Here is a 19646-nt window from a genome sequence, read left to right as displayed (position 1 = left end):
ATCTCACCACCGACCTCTTGCCCACATCCTGCCTTTGGCCTGGAATGCCCTCCCTCTTCATATTTGACAGACTATCACTCTCCCCAACTTCAATGCATTATTGAAGGCACAATTTCATTAGGCCTTCCCGACTAGCCCCTCATTTCGTCTTCTCCCACTCCCTTCTGGCTTGGGAGTCAGAGGTCATGGGTTCTATTCCCGACTCTGCCACTTGACAGCTGTGTGACTTTGGGCAAGTCACTTAGTTTCTCTGGGCCTCAGTTGCCTCATCTGTAAAATGGGGATTAAGACTGTGAGCCCCATGTGGGACAAACTGATTATCTTGTATCCCCCGCACCCCAGCACTTAGAACAGTGCTTGGCATATAGTAAGCGCTTAACAAATGTCATCATTATTATTATTATTATTCTGCATATTATTATTCTGCACTTTGATTTGCATCTTTCATTCGCCCCCTCCATAAGCCCAATATTACTTATGTACATATCTGCAACCTATTCATTTATGTGAATGTCTATCTACCTCTCTAGACTGTAAGCTCACTGAGGGCAGAGAACATGCCTACCACTCTGTTATATTGTACTCATCCCAACCACTTTTTACAGTGCTTTGCACACAGAAAGCACACAATGAATACGATTGATTGAGTGATCAATTAATGGCCATAAACAATTTATCTGTTCTCAAAAAAGAATTAATGGTCCACCTTACTGGGATAATTATGAGGAAGAAAGATGCAATTTAACGTTTTTGTGGTTTCATTTATCTAAGTCTGAGTATCTATGATGTTTCTTTTCTGTTATTTTTCCATCCTTTACCTTTTTTGGCCCAAATTGTTGAGGGAGGCTTATTTCAGACCTGTTCCAACTTGGCTGTGTGTGTTACCCTGGACACACCAATTAACACAGGACAAGCCCAAGGCCTGAAAGAAATAAGGCTAAGCCTAAAAATATCACAGGCTGCAGGCCAAGTAAGAGTTTTAAGAAAAGTGGAAAACACAAGCCACAGCCAACTTCTTCCAATTATGAATCCTCCCTACCTTCGCTATATCATTCCTGTGATTGTGATATAACTGCAAAGGACAGTTGAAAATTTCACAGTGAGAAAGTAGTATTTGGACTGGTAGGCTTTAAAACATATCTGTGGGATTCTTTAAAAAGAAATCCACATTATGCCCCAAAATATATCGTGGCCTAGCCTTTATACTATTGAGGCTCCTTCTCACTGGATTTACACTCATCATAAAAATAATGTCAATAGCATCACACCACTTGATCAACACACAAACCCCAATGCAGACAGAAAACTGAGAGCGGCGATCATGCAAGAGGGGAACAAGGAAATAGGTATTAGATTTGGAAAATGATTTGTCTCTTTTCCTTTCTATCTATAAAGGTTCTTGGTCCTTTTATGTGGATTTAAGCACACTTATGAGGGCCACTGTTCCTTCCAAAGAAAACAGATGGTCTCTCCCCATGTTTCCAAGCATTACTTCTTACAAATATTGTTGTTAGAAGTCAAGAACAATTTGAAACTTCTTTTGTGGTGCATACGGTACCCTGATTGTCTCAGCCATTCTAGGATACAACCGATTCAGTACTGGAGCCCTAAGGGACATTAGGTTTAAAGGAACAGTTCTGCCTCTGCCTTTCTGCTGCTAATCTATGCCTTTGGAAGACAAGGGAGGTCCTATTTGATCATAAACTTAAAGATCCCTGAAGCTCTTCAGCTCAGTTTGAATGCCTAATTAACTCATTCTCTTATGATAATATGAGTTTGATAAAACCACTATAGGGATTTTTTCTTCTGCAATTTGGCAGGCTGCTGAAGCCTGTTGAAGTGTCAAGTTCAGAATGTCACATATTTCAGTCATTCTATGAAACAGGATGCAATTGATTCCTCTCCAGTATTTGGGCGCAGAAGTGAAAACCACCCAAATTAAGCCCACCCACTGACACTAGGGAGGTGGCATCAGAAATTGCTAGAACAAGGAGAAATTCATGCCTGAGTTCTTCCTCCCTGAGGGAAAACTAAATTGTTTACGTACTACTTATTTACCAGGAAAGCAGCATAGCCTGGTGGAAAGAGCATGATCCTGGGATTCAGAGAACCTGGATTCTAATCCCTGCTCTCCCACTTACCTATGAGGCAAAAGCTACTTAGGCAAGTTGCTTAACTTTTCTGTCTCAGTTTCTTCAGCTGTAATATGGAGATTGAATATCTGTTATTAATAATAATAATAGTATTTATTAAGCATTTGCTATGTTCCAAGCACTGTTCTTCCTCCTATCTAGACTGTGAACCCCATGTGGGGTGGGGATCGTCTCCAACCTATCTTATATCTACCCCAGTGCTTAGTACAGTCCTTGACTCAAAGTAAGCGCTAAACAAATATCACTATCATTGTTATGATTTTTCTGTTTCTCCACATGTTGTGCGTGGCACTTTGTTATTTCAGAGTTTTTATGTGATTTCCAAGAAGGCCCAAGGGCATCATTTTCATTCTGTCCTTGTTGACTTCCCTGCCTCCTGTCTCTTTCCACTCCAGACCATACTCCATTCTGCTGCCCGAATCATTTTCCTTCAAAAACATTCAGGCCATGTTTCCCCACTCCTCAAGAAACTCCATTGATTGTCCATCCACTCCACATCATGCAAAAACTCCTCACCATTGGCTTTAAAGCTCTTAACCACTTTACCCCCTTCTACCTCACCTCACTGCTCTCCTACTACAACCCAGTCCGCACACTTCATTCCTCTGCTGCTAACCTTCTTGCTGTACCTCCATCTCGTCTATCTCCCCACCGACCTCTCACCCACATCTATCTCTGGCCTGGAACACCCTCCCTCCTCATATCAGAAATATAATGCTCTCCCCCATTTCAAAGGCTTGTTGAAGGCACACCTCCTCCAGCAAGCCTTCCCTGACTGAGCCCTCCTCTCCTCTTCTCCCACTTCCTTCGGTGCCATTCATACCTGCTCCTTCTGACTCCCTCCCTTCCCCACAGTATATATGCATATGTGTAATTTATTTATTTATTTATATTAATATCTGTAATGCATATGTGTTATTTATTTATTTATTTATTTATTTATTTATTTATTTATTTATTTATTTATTTATTTATTTATTTTAATATCTGTCTCCTCCTCTAGACTGTGAGCTTGTTGTGGGCAGGGAATGGGTCTGATGTCATATTGTACTTTCTCAAGCACTTAGTACCGTGCTTTGCACACAGTAAGCACTCAATATATATAATTATTATTATTAATGGTAGTAATAATAATAATGATGATTAGGTGAAATGTCACAGACAACAACTTAAAATACTATTTGGTCACAAATCTGTACTGGAAGTTATTTCTTTTCTCCCTCCTGATTCTACTTAAACTGTGAGCACCATGTGGGTCAGGGATTGTGTCCAACCTGATTAACTTCTATCTATCCCAGCTCTTAGAACAGTGCTTGGCATATAGTAAATGTTTAGCAGATACCATACAATAAAACAGTGCAGAATTTGGAAGTGTAAAAAAAGGGAAATTGAATTTACAGTAGTATCTGATGTGCAACAGAGATAACATCTTCAAAGACAGAAAGGGCTTCAACTAGGAAACAAGCTGAACAACTGAAATGATTTTTAACAAAACAATTAGGTAACAAATGTAAAAGAGCTCTGTTCCACAACACAACTTTTTGTTTTCCATTCCATTCCCCTCCTCTGGATTCTTTCTACTATCCTGCAAGCAACCTGGTGCTCGCATTCTACTGCCCAGTCTAGATAGCCTCTCTCTCATAAAATTCCAGGTTTGAGGTTCACCCCCTCTAAATCCTTTCCTCAGAATTTTCAGATGCTGGGGTAGAATGGCTTCTGACCCACACAGCCATTTCACCCCACCCAGTAACAGGATTCTTGTTCCTCAAAGATCCTAAATTCCTAGATCCCAAATTGGAAAACTGTCTCCCACTTCCTGTCCCTAGGATCACTCAGTTCCAACTCTCAAAAAATGTCCGAGATGCTTCTTTTCCCCAATTAATTAGGTCCCTCCCATTTTCCCAGTTCTTCCCTGGATTTAGCTGTCCGACATGGGGTTCACCGTCGAGTTTATCCTACCTCTGAGCCCAAGCTGCAACACCTCAAATTAGCTAGTGGCTGATGAATAATATTTCAACATATCTCACCCCTGGTCACTTTGTGGAACTTCGAGGAAGTTTCCAGAGTCCCAACTGCCCAGGGGTGGGGAGAGGAAGGCCAGAGATGCCCAAATCTCTGGGTGGTAACTATCAAAAGGGCATGGTTTCAAGTCATTTAGAGATGCAAGAAAATGCAGAAAAAGAATCCTGCCTTCTCAACCTCAAACACTTCTGTATTCCTTCTGTCTTAGTGTTAGCACTGTCCAGCTCAGATAACAAGATAATGTCACTCAGTAGTCATGGCCAAGAGGTCGACTTACCATGATTGTGGCTCATGATAGATCCTTGTTACAAAAGCAAAAGCAACCCACTGGCCCCTGACCTCATAATCTGGTTGATGCCCTACTTTGCAGTAAACTATAAAACACTTCCTAAACTTCTCCCCTTAATTCCCAGCTCATCAAAAGGTCCTGCATGATGAGTTAATTCTTCCTTTCTTTTGATGACAATACACCAGAAACAGAGAAGTCCTCCCCTGGGATGCAAATGTAACTAATTTCTCCTTTTTAACATCCAGTAACACTTTTTCAGAGGAAATTGGGGTGATGTATATAACCATCATTCCCCCTCCTATGAATGAAGGCGTGCCAGAACCCTTTGGTTGGGATTCATTGTATTGAAGCTGGTATGTGTGACCCCTGAGAGGAATTTTCTCCTTGAGCAGTTCAGGAGATGGCCAGAGTTTCCCAGAGCTGCAGAAGAATATTCTTACATCTGCATCCTCAGATGAAGAAACTGAGGCACAGGGAAGTCATCACTTGCCTAAGATCAAAAAGCAGACAAGTGGCAGAAGCAGAATTGGAATCCAGGTCCTCTGCTTTCCAGATTCATGCTTTTAACAGTAGGCCAGGATGCTCCCCTTAACACTAGTACTGTAGTCTAGTCCTCCTTACAGGTTCAATCAATTATATTTATTGAGTGCTTACTCTGTGAAGAGCACTGTTCTCAGCACTAAGCTCTATAACTCTGTTAGTAGGTGTATTCCCTGTCCACAACGAGCTTACAGTCTAGAAGTTATAAGGTATAAAGTCTCCGTACCAGTGTTCATGAATTATGAGTTAACCAGAGTATTTATTACATACTCACTATTTGTAGGTATTGAAGTAAATGTAGGGGTAATATTAATTAATGATAATAATAATAATTATGGTATTTGTTAAGCACTTGCTATATGCTGAGCACTGTTCTAAGCACTGGGGTAGATTCAAGGTAATCAGGTTGTCCCACCTGGGGAATCACAGTTTTAATCCCCATTTTACAGATGAGGCACAGAGAAGTTAATCGGCTTGCCCAAGATCACACAGCAAACAAGTGGCAGAGCTGGGATTAAAACCCATGTTCTCTGACTCCCAAGCCTGTGGTACTTCCACTAAACCACGCTGGGTAAATGCAGTATGAAAGATTAGACCAACTCCCTGTACCACAGGGGGATCACCATTTAAATAGAGGAAAGGTGAGCATGCAGATCAATATCAAGCAACAATAAATCATAAAATTCCAGATAAAAATAATAGGTTTAAATATGTGAAACAGGTTAGCTTCGATAGGCTGTAAACAACAAAGGGCAAAAACCTGAAATAAAGAGTGTTGAAAATCTAATTTTCACATTGTTCCTCTGTGGCCTTCCTCTCCGATGTCAAATAGCCTAATGGGAAGATGATATAAGTGATGAGAAGACACCTTCTGTTTTCATAGAAGGAAGGGATTCTCACTGACAAGAAATTGTTTAAAATATAATTTAGCAAGTAAAAATAAAGTTTTTATTTTGAAACAATTAAAGGGGCAAAAGAGAAGAGATTAGGGTCCTAGTAGAATTATTTATTGTTCTCCTTGATGCCTTCTTTAACAGCAGTGTTTAATGTAGGAATCCAATACAACACTTCATGCATTCTGAAACACCTGGTTTGGAGAAGGTGAGTAGGCAAATTTAGCAAACTGGAACAGAGCTTAATGTGCTGTGACTGATCTAATCTAGCATAAGAATTCTGAAACACATCTGTAGCAAGCATCCTTCCTTAAAGTTTGGTTTAGATCATACTTCACCTATCTATTCCAGGACCACAGACTTTAGATTTTCAAGAAGAACAGATGAACTGCAACTGTGAAATTTATCACTGTGATGTTAACAGCATTTGTTCTTTGACATTTATTCTCCACACTCTCCTGGGTTTTCTCTTACATTGACAAGAGCTTAAGTCATCGAGGTATTCTTTATCTCAGGCTAACCAACCAGAGAGTTAAAAGGAGAACAATTCCCTAAACCCATAGCAATGAGGTCAGAACCAGGTAATAGGTAGCAGACTCTTCCTACTTCACACCGACCATAATAATCACTAATGACAACAGAAAGAATGACTAAAATGGCCAATGTATGTGTTAAACTATATTTCTGGGTTTCTTTAAATCTATTTTTATGGCATTTGTGAAGCACTTGCTATGGGCTAGGCATTGTATTATGCACTGGTGTAGATACAGGTATGGGGCTCACAGTCTAAAATCCCCATTTTTACAGATGAGTAACCAAGGCACAGAGAAGTAATACGACTGACTAAAGGTGCCACAGAGCAAACAAGTGGTGGAGCCAGGATTAGAACCTGTAGCTAATCAAACAGATTAAATGACAAGAAAATATTTAAGATCAGTCTGGATGGGTCAGACTTTTTAATCTTTTACTTACCTTAAAAGTTAGCATACCAATCATTACAAAATCCAACTACTCTACAGAGAGAAAAAATGATCCCCTTTTTATTTATATGTGCACACATACTTATACATACCTATATACACATATAAACACATATACATATATACCAATAAATACATATACACAAACACATATGCACAATAAATAGGATTGAATGAATGTGAATATCCATGTATAAATATACATATAGATCTCTTTGAAACTACTGAACTCATCAAATCTGTCATTCCTTAATTTTCCTTAGCAACCAGTTCTGTGATAATATGCATTTTCAACACATGTTTTGGCTAGAATGTGATAGCTAACTAGGGAAGGTGCTTTTGACACCAAAAACCTATTTGGGTTCAGTGTGCCACATTCCTGAAGAATCTGTTTGTGCATCTGGTCAAGGCTTTGGAGCAGATGAATGCTAGAACTGGAACAGATGAAGTTTGCTTCACAGTACTTTATCTGTCTTTACAATTCCTGTCCCATCCCATTGGACACGTCAGGGCCTGCTAAAATGGGGCATATCCAACACTGTTAACTGTTCAAATTCAATGAGGAAAAACAGAATTATCCACAATCCAGATTTCATTTCTCTTATCACTGGTGATTTGAAAGGGATTGTTTAAAAATGGCTCACCATCCAGGCTGTGAAAAAGTCACCCATCCAAGTCCCAACAGCAGCTACCTTCATGAAACTCTCATTGCGGATGCCCATGTAGTCTGTTATGATGTAGGCTCTGGGAAAACAAACACAAAAGTCATTGTACACCGTCAGTGAGCTAGAGCGGGAAAATGCACTGGTCTAACTGCAGATCTGAAGAATCCTGTTCCTGGAAATGAAGCCGCTTGCTTGCATGTGATTGCATTGTCTCCTGAACCTAAAGTTGAACTGGAACTCTGGGGTGACCTAGGTCAGTTCCAATTCCTGGGGAAGAGCTGTATGGGCTGAAGGCTAAAGCTCTGAGACTGACCAAAGCTTTGGGAAAATCAAACTCAAAAGTTTGGCAAAGCCTGGTTTTCATGGCCTTTCAAGCTCAAGTCAATCTGAAACATTTCCTGAGAGTTCCATTAAAAAAAATTTCCATCACTTCTCAAAAAAATTAAAATAAAATAAAAACAAAAAATCAGAACCAGGGGCACCTGGCTCTCTCCTGCTGCTGGGGGTGTTGGGAGGGTGCTCATCTTCTTTCACTCCCCCAGCCTCGCTGAGAAAAGGGGAGGAGTCAACTTCTTTCTTGCTCCCCATTGCTGCTTTCGCAACATTCCCCCTCCTCCATTCCTCTCTCTCCCTTTCTTTGAAACCCACATCATCCAACTCTAGCATCCATATTTAGCAGTTACTAGTCACTGTTATCTACCTCCCCCCAAGCCCTACCTCCAACTTTCTGAACCATTTTGATCCCTTTATAAATCCTTCTATCTTTCTACATTCCTACCGTGATGCTTGGGGACTTTAATATCCATGGGGATGCTCCTAGAGCCCTTATGCTCCTAGCTTTCTATCACTCCTCAACTCTACTGATCTCCTGTTCCACCCAACTCACCAACTTCTATGCTAGGCTTTGGGACAGTGTGAGTGCTCACCAGGCAATAAGCTTATTGAGCGTTTACTATGTGCAGAGCACTGTACTCTGTACACTGTATTGCCTACTCAATGCCACAGTTATTATTATGAGTACCATAGTCTCCCAAGGGCTTAGTTCCATATTCTGGAAAGAGTAATCATTCAATAAATACCACTGATTACCACTTCTTAGGGGGCACAGAAGTGTAAGCATGAAGTTGGAGAGGGCAAAGTAGAGTTATGAGAAATGAATAGGGGAAGGCCTCCTGGAGGAAATTTGAACATAGAGGTCTTTGAAGAATGGAAGAGTTGCGATCTGTAAGAAATGAAGGGGAAGTGTTTTACATATGGGTGAGTGGGAAGGAGGACAATGTGAAGAAGAGTTTGGTCTGTGGCATGAAAGACCATAAGTCAGAGGGAGAAAGCTAATTAAGTCCTTAAAGACAATGGCCTGGATTTTCTGTTCAGTGTGGAGAGGAATGGGCAACCATTGGAGGTTTTTGTAGGGTGGGGGACATGAGGAAAACTCTTATTTCCTGTACTTCCAGGATTACCATGAAAAGAATCAATCATGGTACGTGCTGAGCACTTACTCTATGCGGAACATGGTATTAAGTGCTTGGGAGAGTAGAATACAACAGAGTTGGTGGACATGGGGAAGCAGCATAGCATAGTGGATAGAGCACGGGCCTGGGAGTCAGAAGGTCATGGGTTCTAATCCTGGCTCTGTCACTTACCTGCTGTGTGACCTGGGGCAAGTCACTTCATTTCTCTGGACCTCAGTTCCCTCATCTGTAAAATGGGGATTTGACACTCTGATCCCTACATGAGACAGGGACTATCTCCAACCCAATTTGCTTGTATCCAACCCAGCAACAGTGCCTGGCACATAAGTTAGGCACTTAACAAATACCATCATCATCATTATTATTATTATATGATCCCTTCCTATAAGGTTGATTTGTCTTCTGTTCTGGGGCTTAATTGGGGAAGGCCTGTTGGAGGATACATAATTTGAAGGTGATAAGGATGGCCGTCTGTCAGATATGAAGCGAGAGGGAGTTCCAGGCCAGAGGGAGGATGTGGGTAAGGGTCAGCAGCAAGATTAACATGACTGAGGTACACTGAGTAGGTTGGTGCTAAAAAAAGTGAAGTTAGTGGGCTGTGTTGTAGTAGGTATGATAAGAGGGGGCAAAGTGATTGAATTTCTGTTTTATGTGAAAATGGAAGGGCAACCACAGGAGGTTCTTGAGGAGTGGGGAAGCCTGGACTGAGTGGTTTTGTAGAAAAGTGATCCAGGCAGAAGAGATAAGTATGGACTGGAGTGGGGAGAGACAGGTGGCAGGGAGGTCACAAGTGAGACTGACACAGCAATGAAAGTAGGCTAGGATAAGTATTCGGATTAACATGGTAGAAGTTTGGATGGAAAGGAAAGAGCAGATTTTAGCAATGTTCTCAAAGTAGAACCAACAGAATTTGGTGACATATTGAATATGTGGAATGAATGAGAGAGATGAGTCAAAGATAAAGCCATGGTTATAGGGTTGTGATTCAGGGAAGATGGTGACTGTGTCTGAGAAGCAGCGTGGCTTAGTGGAAAGAGCACGGGCTTGAGAGTCAGAGGATGTGGGTTCTAATCCTGCCTCCGCCACCTGTCTGCTGTATGACTCTGGGCAAGTCACTGAACTTCTCTGTGTCTCAGTTACCTCATCTGTAAATGGGGATTAAGACTGTAAGCCCCTCATGGGACAACCTGATTACTCTGTATCTACCCCAGCACTTAGAACAGTGCTTGCCACATACTAAGTGCTTAACAAATACCATAATTATTATTACAGAGATGGGAAAGGCAGGGGAAGGACATTGGTTTGGATGGGAAGAAGTAGTTCTGTTTTGGACATGTTAAATTTGAGGTCTCAGTGGGACATCCAGGTAGAGATATCCTGAAGGCAGGAAGAAATACAAGAGTTCGGAGATGGACAAAGATTCATCATTCATTCTTATTTATTGAGCGCTTACTGTGTGCAGAGCACTGTACTAAGTGCTTGGGAACTACAATTCAGGCTAGAGACATAGATTGGGAAATACTCTTTGTGTAGATGGTGGTTGAAACCACTGGAGTGAATGAATTCTCCAAGGCCCATTCCCCCTCCTCCCTCCCTCTGCCCTTCCCCCTGCCCATCTCCACAGAACTTGTGCATATTTGTACACATTATTTATTACTCTATTTATTTTGTTAATGATGTATATATATATATCCATGATTCTATTTATCTTGATGATATTGATGCCAGACTACTTGTTTTGCTCTGTCTTCTTGTCCGTCTTCACCGTTTAGACTGTGAGCCCGTTGTTGGGCAGGGATTGTCTCTATCTGTTGCCGAATTGTACATTCCAAGCACTTAGTACAGTGTTCTGCATATAGTAAGTGCTCAATAAATACAAGTGAAAGAATGAAGGAAAAGGAGACTCCCACAGCGAGGAGGGAGGGGACCAGAGGAGAAGCCCACAAAAAAGACTAAGAAGAAGTGGCCAGAAAGAGATGAGGAGAACCAGGAGAGGATAGTGTCAGGGAAGTTGAGGTTAGGGGAAAATGGTGGTCCAAAATGTCAAAAGCAGCTGAGACTTACAGAAGGATTAGGATGGAGTAGAGGTCATTAGATTTGTAAGAAGGAGATCATTGGTGGCCTTAGAGAGGGCAGTTTCTTTGGAGTGAAGGGGGAAGAAGTCAGATTGGAAGGGGTCAAAGGGAAAATTGGAGGAGAGGAAGTGGAGACAGTGGATTCAACTTGCTCAAGGAACTTGGAGAGAAATGTCAAGGTGAGATAAGACAATAACTGGAGGGAAGCATGGGGTCAAGTGAGGGTTCATTTGGATGGGGAGATGTGAGCATGAACGGTAGGGAAGAGGACACTGTAGTAGTAGTAATAATAATAATAATAATGGTATTTGTTAAACGCTGTGTGCCAAGCACTCTTCCAAGAGCTGGGGGAGATACAAGGCAATCAGGTTGACCCACGTGGGGCTCACAGGCTTAATCCCCATTTTACAGATGAGGTAACTGAGGCACAGAGAAGTAAAGGGACTTGCCCAAAGTCACACAGCAGACAAGTGTCGGAGCCAGAATTAGAAGCCAAGACCTCTGACTCCCAAGCCCGTGTTCGTTCCACTGAGCCTACTTGGATCTATGTGTGCACTTGGATTTGTGACCTCTGGGCATTTGACATTTGCCCCACCTTCAGCCTCACAGCACTTATGTAAATATCTATAAATTGTATATTTTTAAATTATTTATATTAATGTCCAATTCACCATCTAGACTATAAGCACTTTGCGGGCAGGGAACTCTGTTCTACTATACTCTCTCAAACACTTAGTACAGTGGTCTGCACACAGTAAGCCCTCAGTAAATACCAACAGTAATGATATGATAGTAGTAGATGTATTAATTACCTACTAAGTGCAAGGCTTTGAATTAAGCTCCTGCAGAATGCTAAAGCTCGGGAAGCCAGTGTAAAGAACATTGGCCCAGGAGGCAGAGAACCTGGGTTCTAATCTGTGCTGAGCTACTTGCCTGGTGTTTGATCTTGGGCCAGTCATTTCACTTCTCTGTGCCCCAGTTTCTTCATCTGTAAAATGGGGATTAAATATTTCTCTCTCCTACTTAGCCTGTAAGCACTTCCATGATTAGTTCCCAAACCCATTTGCTATTTCCAAGGCTCATGTACTTACTTATACTCATCTACTTCTTAGAGTGTAAGTCTACTGTAAGTCTAAGTAGGGCATGAGTATAAGTAAGTACCTGAGCCTTGGAAATAGCAGTTGGGTTTGGGAATTAATCAGGGAAGGCTTGTTGGGTGGTGTGGGAATTTTCAGCGACTTTAAATACAGGAAGAGCTGCAGTAGCTCAAATTACAGAAGGGAAGGAATTTGGGCCAGGGGAAGAACATAAGCAAGGGGACAGAGGCAGGAGCAAGGTAGAGATGTAGGTCTGACCCACACCTTGCAAATGGGAGGCAAGAAGGGAGGTGGCTTTAAAGCTGATGAACTGAGTATTTTTGACCCTTTTTTGCAGTGCAATCTGGCCCTGCTCAGGGTAAAGATACTAATCTAAATTGTCTTATTATCCTTCAAATAATCACACACCATGAATACATTTGTCCCCCCCCCCCAATCAAACGTTATTAACTTTTCTCCTTTACAACTTTTCTCTCTATTCATTTCAGATCTCTCATCCATCATTAGTCCATAACCCTCTTGAACATATTGAAACATTTAATCTCTTAATGGCACTTTAAATGTATATTTCTTGAGAGACATATACTTTACACACACACACACACACACACATATCTCCCCATCCCTGACCTGACAGACTATATTAGCTCTTTTGGTACCCAAGTCATCTGTTTTTAAAATGATTCTGAAATGTTTTTATTTTCAATAAAAGACAGGTCCAATATGTCTCTGAACTTCGGTGAATGTGTGATTTGACCATGACATATAGTAATGGCTTTGTCATTCAAGGCTTCTGGAGTGAATTTCTTAGCTAATGTATCACCGGAAGATCAGACTATGACAATTCCACCTGCATGAATCAGTTGGCCAGAACAACAACGAGACATAAAAATACATTTTTGTTGAAGGATAAATTCAGGAAATCTTTGCCCTAAAGAAAACAACTTCACCAAGTAACTATATCATTATTGAGTTATATTAACAATACTTACAAGTAACTTCTATATTTACCTAGAAAATAGGCATTTTGAGCAAAATCAAATACCACATGCATAACTGTCCCACTTTTTGCATAGTTTTTGCAACCCCACAACAAGGGAGGGGCTCATATGGTGAATTAAGGGAGTAGGAAAAATATATAGGAAAATACAAGGGAAGAGGAAAGGTGAGACATCTGAGCCCAAATAGGCACTCAATGAATTATGGTATTTTCCCCTTCCCCCTTTCTCTTCCTCCCAGGGAGTGCAGCCCTCTCAAAGAAGAAGCTCCTCTTCCCCCACTGCAAGCTTGTACCTCTGGCTCTACTCAATCAGTCAATCCATCAATCATATTTATTGAGTTCTTACAGTGTGCCGAACATGGTACTATGTACTTGGGAGAGTAAATTAAACAATATAACAGAGTTGGTTGACACATTCCCTGCCCACCATGAGCTTACAGTCTAGAGGGGGAGATGGACATTAATACAAATACATGAATTTTGGATATGTACAGAAGAGTTTTGGGCCTTTTTCTCTTCATCTCCAACCTCACACCTGCATATTTCAAAGAAGAAATGCCCTCCAGCCATCAGGCTTCATCCACAGAGACCTGTCTCCTCTTCCCACTCTGGGGCACATTTAGAAAAATGGTCTTTTAATTCTGTCTCAAAAATCGGTGGCGGGGGAATTATGAGGTGAATAAAATTATGTGAGTAAATATGGTATTTTGACAAGGTGCATAAAAATCTCCAAGTCAGTGAATGAGTTAGATCTGGCTGGGTGGGAACAGATACCATAGAAAGTTGCAAAAAAAGATTAAAAGTTGTCTCAAATGTTAACTTTCCAAGATCTATGTTCTATGTTCTATGTTCTGAGCTCCTCATCTTCCCTCCCAAACCCGGTCCTCTCCCAGACTTCTCTATCACCGTCGATGGCACGACCATCCTTCCCGTCTCTCAGGCCCGCAATCTCGGTGTCATCCTTGACTCGTCTCTCTCGTTCACCCAACACATCCTATCCGTTACCAAGACCTTCCGGTTTCACCTCTACAATATCGCCAAGAACCGCCCTTTCCTCTCCACCCAAACGGCTACCTTACTGTTACGGGCTCTCGTTATATCCTGGCTAGACTACTGTGTCAGCCTTCTCTCTGACCTCCCTTCCTCCTCTCTCGCCCCGCTCCGGTCTATTCTTCACTCCGCTGCCCGGCTCATCTTCCTGCAGAAACGATCTGGGCATGTCACTCCCCTTCTTAAACAACTCCAGTGGTTGCCTATCAACCTCCGCTCCAAACAAAAACTCCTCACTCTAGGCTTCAAGGCTCTACATCACCTTGCCCCTTCCTACCTCTCCTCCCTTCTCTCTTTCTACCACCCACCCCGCACGCTCCGCTCCTCCGCCGCCCACCTCCTCACCGTCCCTCAGTCTCGCCTATCCCACCGTCGACCCCTGGGTCACGTCCTCCCGCGGTCCTGGAATGCCCTCCCTCCTCACCTCCGCCAAACTGATTCTCTTTCTCTCTTCAAAACACTACTTAAAACTCACCTCCTCCAAGAGGCCTTCCCAGACTGAGCTCCTCTTCTCCCTCTACTCCCTCTGCCACCCCCCCTTTACCTCTCCGCAGCTAAACCCTCTTTTTCCCCTTTTCCTTCTGCTCCTCAACCTCTCCCTTCCCATCCCCACAGCACTGTACTTGTCCGCTCAACTGTATATATTTCCATTACCCTATTTATTTTGTTAATGAATTGTACATCGCCTCGATTCTATTTAGTTGCCATTGTTTTTACGAGATGTTCTTCCCCTTGACTCTATTTATTGCTAATGTTCTTGTCTGTCCATCTCCCCCGATTAGACTGTAAGCCCGTCAAACGGCAGGGACTGTCTCTATCTGTTGCCGACTTGTTCATCCCAAGCGCTTAGTACAGTGCTCTGCACATAGTAAGCGCTCAATAAATACTATTGAATGAATGAATGAATGAATGTCTACCATCATGAGGTACTAAGGAGATAATAACACAACAAAACATCCTGACACATGAGAACAAATTCTACTGAATTATTTAGGAAGGGAAGCAATACAGAAAAGAAAGACCACCTCTCCAATAAGTGAGAGCTTCAGCCTTTTGTTGGGACATCTTCAGAGACGGAGGAAGAAACCTGGCTCAGAAGAAGTATTGAGGCTTTCAGAATTAACTTGTAACATCACTTTTTACTTGCATTCTGCAATGTCCAGAATCTGAGAAGCAGCGTGGCCTAATGTATAGAGCATGGACCTGAACATCAGAAGGACCTGGGTTCTAATCTAGTTTTGCCACTTGTCTGTTGTGTGATCTTGGGCAAGTCATTTCATTTCTCTGTGCCTGTTACCTCAGCTGTAAGATGTTTGTTAAGACTGTTAGCCTCATGTAGGACATGGACAGTGTCCAACCTGATTACTCTGTATCTACCCCAATGCTTAGAACAGTGCCTGGCACATAGTAAGCACTTAACAAATACCTCTAACTGTGGGTGCTCTGCAGACTCTGTTCTGAGTCCCTCCTCTTTGCTTTCTAAATTATAGGGAGATCACTGGCTCATGTGACTATAGTGGATGACTCCTAAATACATTTCTCTTGCTCTTTCCTAACATAACATTGAATCCTGCCTCTCCTCTAGCCTCAGTGACATCTTCTTTTGGATGTTTCTCCAACACTTTCAAATTCAATATCCCTAAAACTGAACTCTTCATCTTACTTTATAAATCTACTCTTCCTCCTACCCCGTCCATCTGGTAATAATACCCCCATCCTCCCTGTGCAGGAAACCTGAAAATTTGGTGTCATCTGCAATTCCTCACTGTCTTTCAAATCTCACAGTCAATCCACTGCCAAATTTTTCCATATTTCCTACCCAACCTTTCCCAGATCCACTCTTCTAACCAAACAGCTACCATCCAGGTCATATTGTGGCTAGACTACAGTATGATCCCCCCACCAAGCTCCTAGATTCCAATCTCTCCTACCTCCAATCTATAGTACATGCTGCTCATATGGATTATCTTCTCAAAGCAACACTCAACATACATCTCTCAGCTTCTCAAATCCCACTATCATGTTCCTGTGTCTCTCTCTGCATCAAGCAAAAACACATCTGGATTAGCTTCAAGATCCTCCACTAAATCACTCCCCATCTTCAACATCTTACCCAAGCTCTTTTCATCAGATACGCCCCTTTCCTTCCAAGTCAACCTTCTAACTGCATCTCATTCTCATTAGGTGCAAAAGCAGCGAGGTCTAGTGTGCACAGGCTTGGGAGTTAGAAGACCTGGGTTCTAAACCCATCTCTGCCAATTGCTTGCTGTTTGACCTTGGCAAGTCACCTACATTTTCTGTGCCTCAGTTTTCTCAACTGTAAAATGGGGGCTGAATCCTACTCCCTCCTACTTAGTCTGTGAGCGCCATGTGGGACAGAGACTGTATCCAATCTGATAAATTGGTATCTATCCCAGCACCTAGTACAGTGCTTGACAGGTAGTAAGCATTTAACAAATACCATTAAAAAAAATCCACCTCTGTCACCTGTCTCACACTTTTCCTGGCCTAGAATTTCTTCCCTCCCTCCTCAAATCCTTCAGACCACAGCAGTCAATATAATCAGAGATATTTTATAATTCCACTTCTTCCAATAAGCCTTATTAACAACCACTACCCACCACGAAAAGTTGATGAACCCACCAGTCATCTCTAGCACTTACGTACTTAATTATATCCTTCCCCAGTACTTATGTATCTATGCTTATTCAACTATATAATCAATTACTTGAATTATTCAACTTAAAAATATGTTATTACTGTCTCCCCAGTTAGCATGCACCAAAGAACTTTTTAGAACTTTCCACGTGTAGTATAGATTGGATGTATACATGTATACATGTAGTGTAGACTGTAGCATGTAGTATAGTTTGGAGGTAGGAGAGACTGGATGCAAGGAGGTTGGTGGGGTGGTCATACGATAGTCTAACCACAGTATGACCTAGGTGGTAACTGTTTAGCTAGAGGAGTGGATCTGGAAAAGGTTGGGTAGGAAATATGGAAAAATTTGGCAGTGTCTTGACTGTGAGATTTGAAAGACAGCGAGGAATTGCAAATGACACTGTTTAGTACAGTGCATTGCGTGCTCAATAAATTTGAATTTTAAATCATTCTGGAGCACAAAGGACTCATGCTAGGTTTCCTGCCAGATGCTAAGATCATTTTTACCTCATTTACAAAACAATCACAAATCTACCCCAGTCCATTCACTACCCATTTTTATTCATTTGACTGTATTTACTAAGTGCTTACTGTGTGCAGAGCTCTGTATTAAGTGCTTGGGTAAGTACAATATGACAATAATCAGTGACGTTCCCTGCCCACAAGCTCACAGTCCAGAGCAATTTGATCAATTATATTTATTAAATAATAATTCAGGCATTTGTTAAGTTCTTACTACTTGCCAGTACTGAGCACTGGGGTGGATAAAAGCAAATCGGGTTTGACATGGTCCCTGCCCCTCATGGGGCTCAGAGTCTCAATCCCCATTTGACAGATGAGGTAACTGAGGCACAGAGAAGCAAAATGAGGTGTGCAAGGTCACAGGGCAGCAAGCTGTGGAGCCGGGATTAAAACCCATGACTTTCTACTCCCAGGCCCGTGATCCATCCACTGTGTCATGCTGCTTCTACAAGTATTAAAGCATTGAGTGCTTAGTACAGTGCTCTGCACACAATAAGTACTCAATAAATACAATTGAATGAATAAATGAATTGCAAAAGCAGTGTGCTAAGATCTCGGGAGAGTACAACAGAACTAGAAGACATGATCCCTGCTTCCAAGAGGAAGCATTCACTAAAATAAATTTCAGGAAGTAAAAAAAAGAGAGACAATAAAGATATAAACAATAGTGCTACTGGGGGGCATTGCAGAGGGAAAGAGGTTGGTTTGTGTACCTAAGTCATATGTAACACTGAAGTGTTGATGTGACAGTTGGGCAGATTTAGAGTGGGGAGAAGACAGTTTAATCAAAGAAAACCACTTGGAGAAGATGGACTTTCTGAAGGGATTTGAAGATGGGGAGAACGGGTATCTTAAATTCACTCTTTTAGGGAGGTCATCATTTATAGGAAGTGAACAAGGAGAAAGTTCCAGGTAAGGGGGAGAGTGTGAGCAAGAGGTCAGGGGTGACAGATACAAGAATGAGGCAAAGAGCAGGGGTTTGGCTTGAGAGGAACAAAGCACAGGAGATGGGTGTAGTTTTAGGAAAAGAGCAAATAAAAGTAGAGGGGAGAGAGCTAATTGAGTGCCTTAAAGCCTATGGTCATAATGTTTGCAATCTACAAAAAATCCTGCCAGAATAAAAGAAGTAAAAGTGTAATCAATCATATTTATTGAGCCCTTACTGCATGCAGACCATTGTATTAATCCCTTGAGAAAATACAATATGGCAGAGTTTGGTAGACACTCACCCTGTTCACAACAAGCTTACAATCAAGAGGGAGAGACAGTCATTAGCATAAATCACTGTATTATGGATATGTGCACAGCCGCTGTGGGGCTGAGGATGGGGTGAATAAAGGGTGCAAATCCTACTGCAAGGGAGACACAGAAGGGAGTGGGAGAAACAAAATGAGGGACCAATTGTAAAAGTCAAAGGTCTAAAGAACTATCGACCTGCAACATCAATTTTCAACTAACTGTGGTATTTGTTCAGTGCTTACTAGGTATGAAGAACTGGTCTAAATCCTAAGGTAGATTTAAGGTAATCATGTAAGGCACAATCCCTGCCCCACATTGGGCTCACAGTCTAAGTAGGAGAACAGGGATTAGATCCCCATTTCATGGTTGAGGAACAGTGCAGTTAAGTGACTTCCCCAAGGTCACACAGCAGACAAATTCATTCATTCATTCAATAGTATTTATTGAGTGCTTACTATATGCAAAGCACTGTACTAAGCACTTGGAATGTACAATTCAGCAACAGATAGAGACAATCCCTGCCAACGACGGGCTCACAGCCTAAGTCATAGCAAAGGAAAACAGAACAAAACAAAACAACATCATTGAGATAAATAGAATCATGGAGATATACACATCATTAACAAAATAAATAGGGTAATAAATAATATAAACAAATATGCAAATATGCACAGTGCTGAGGGGAGGGGAAGGGGGAAGAGCAGAGGGCGGGGGTGGGGGGAATGGGGAGGGGAGGAGGAGCAGAGGGAAAGGGGGGGCTCAGTCTGGGAAGGCCTCCTGGAGGAGGGGAGCTCTCAGTAGGGCTTTGAAGAGGGGAAGAGAGTTAGTTTGGCAGATGTGAAGAGGGAGGGAATTCCAGGTCAGCGTTAGGATGTGGGCCAAGGGTCGATGGTGGGACAGGCGCGAACGGGGAACCATGAGGAGATGAGCAGCAGAGGAGCTGAGTGTATGGGGTGGGCAGTAGAAAGAGAGAAGAGAGGTGAGGTAA

General features: G+C 42.1%; 1 protein-coding gene across 4 annotated transcripts in view; it reads right to left on the bottom strand.

The window, feature by feature from the left end:
• TMEM117 (transmembrane protein 117) overlaps nucleotides 1-19646 on the bottom strand; it is a 537883-nt gene that overhangs the window by 256346 nt on the left and 261891 nt on the right. For all 4 annotated transcript variants that reach the window (XM_029057972.2, XM_029057969.2, XM_029057970.2 and 1 more), the window contains one exon: nucleotides 7522-7621. In XM_029057972.2, the coding sequence (XP_028913805.1) occupies nucleotides 7522-7621 (100 nt within the window). The remainder of the gene's footprint in view (nucleotides 1-7521; nucleotides 7622-19646) is intronic.

Source organism: Ornithorhynchus anatinus, chromosome 2, assembly GCF_004115215.2.
Source record: "Ornithorhynchus anatinus isolate Pmale09 chromosome 2, mOrnAna1.pri.v4, whole genome shotgun sequence".
Lineage (NCBI taxonomy): Eukaryota > Metazoa > Chordata > Mammalia > Monotremata > Ornithorhynchidae > Ornithorhynchus > Ornithorhynchus anatinus.
The sequence above is the reverse complement of the archived record's forward strand: the minus strand, read 5'-3'. Positions and strand labels throughout refer to the sequence as shown.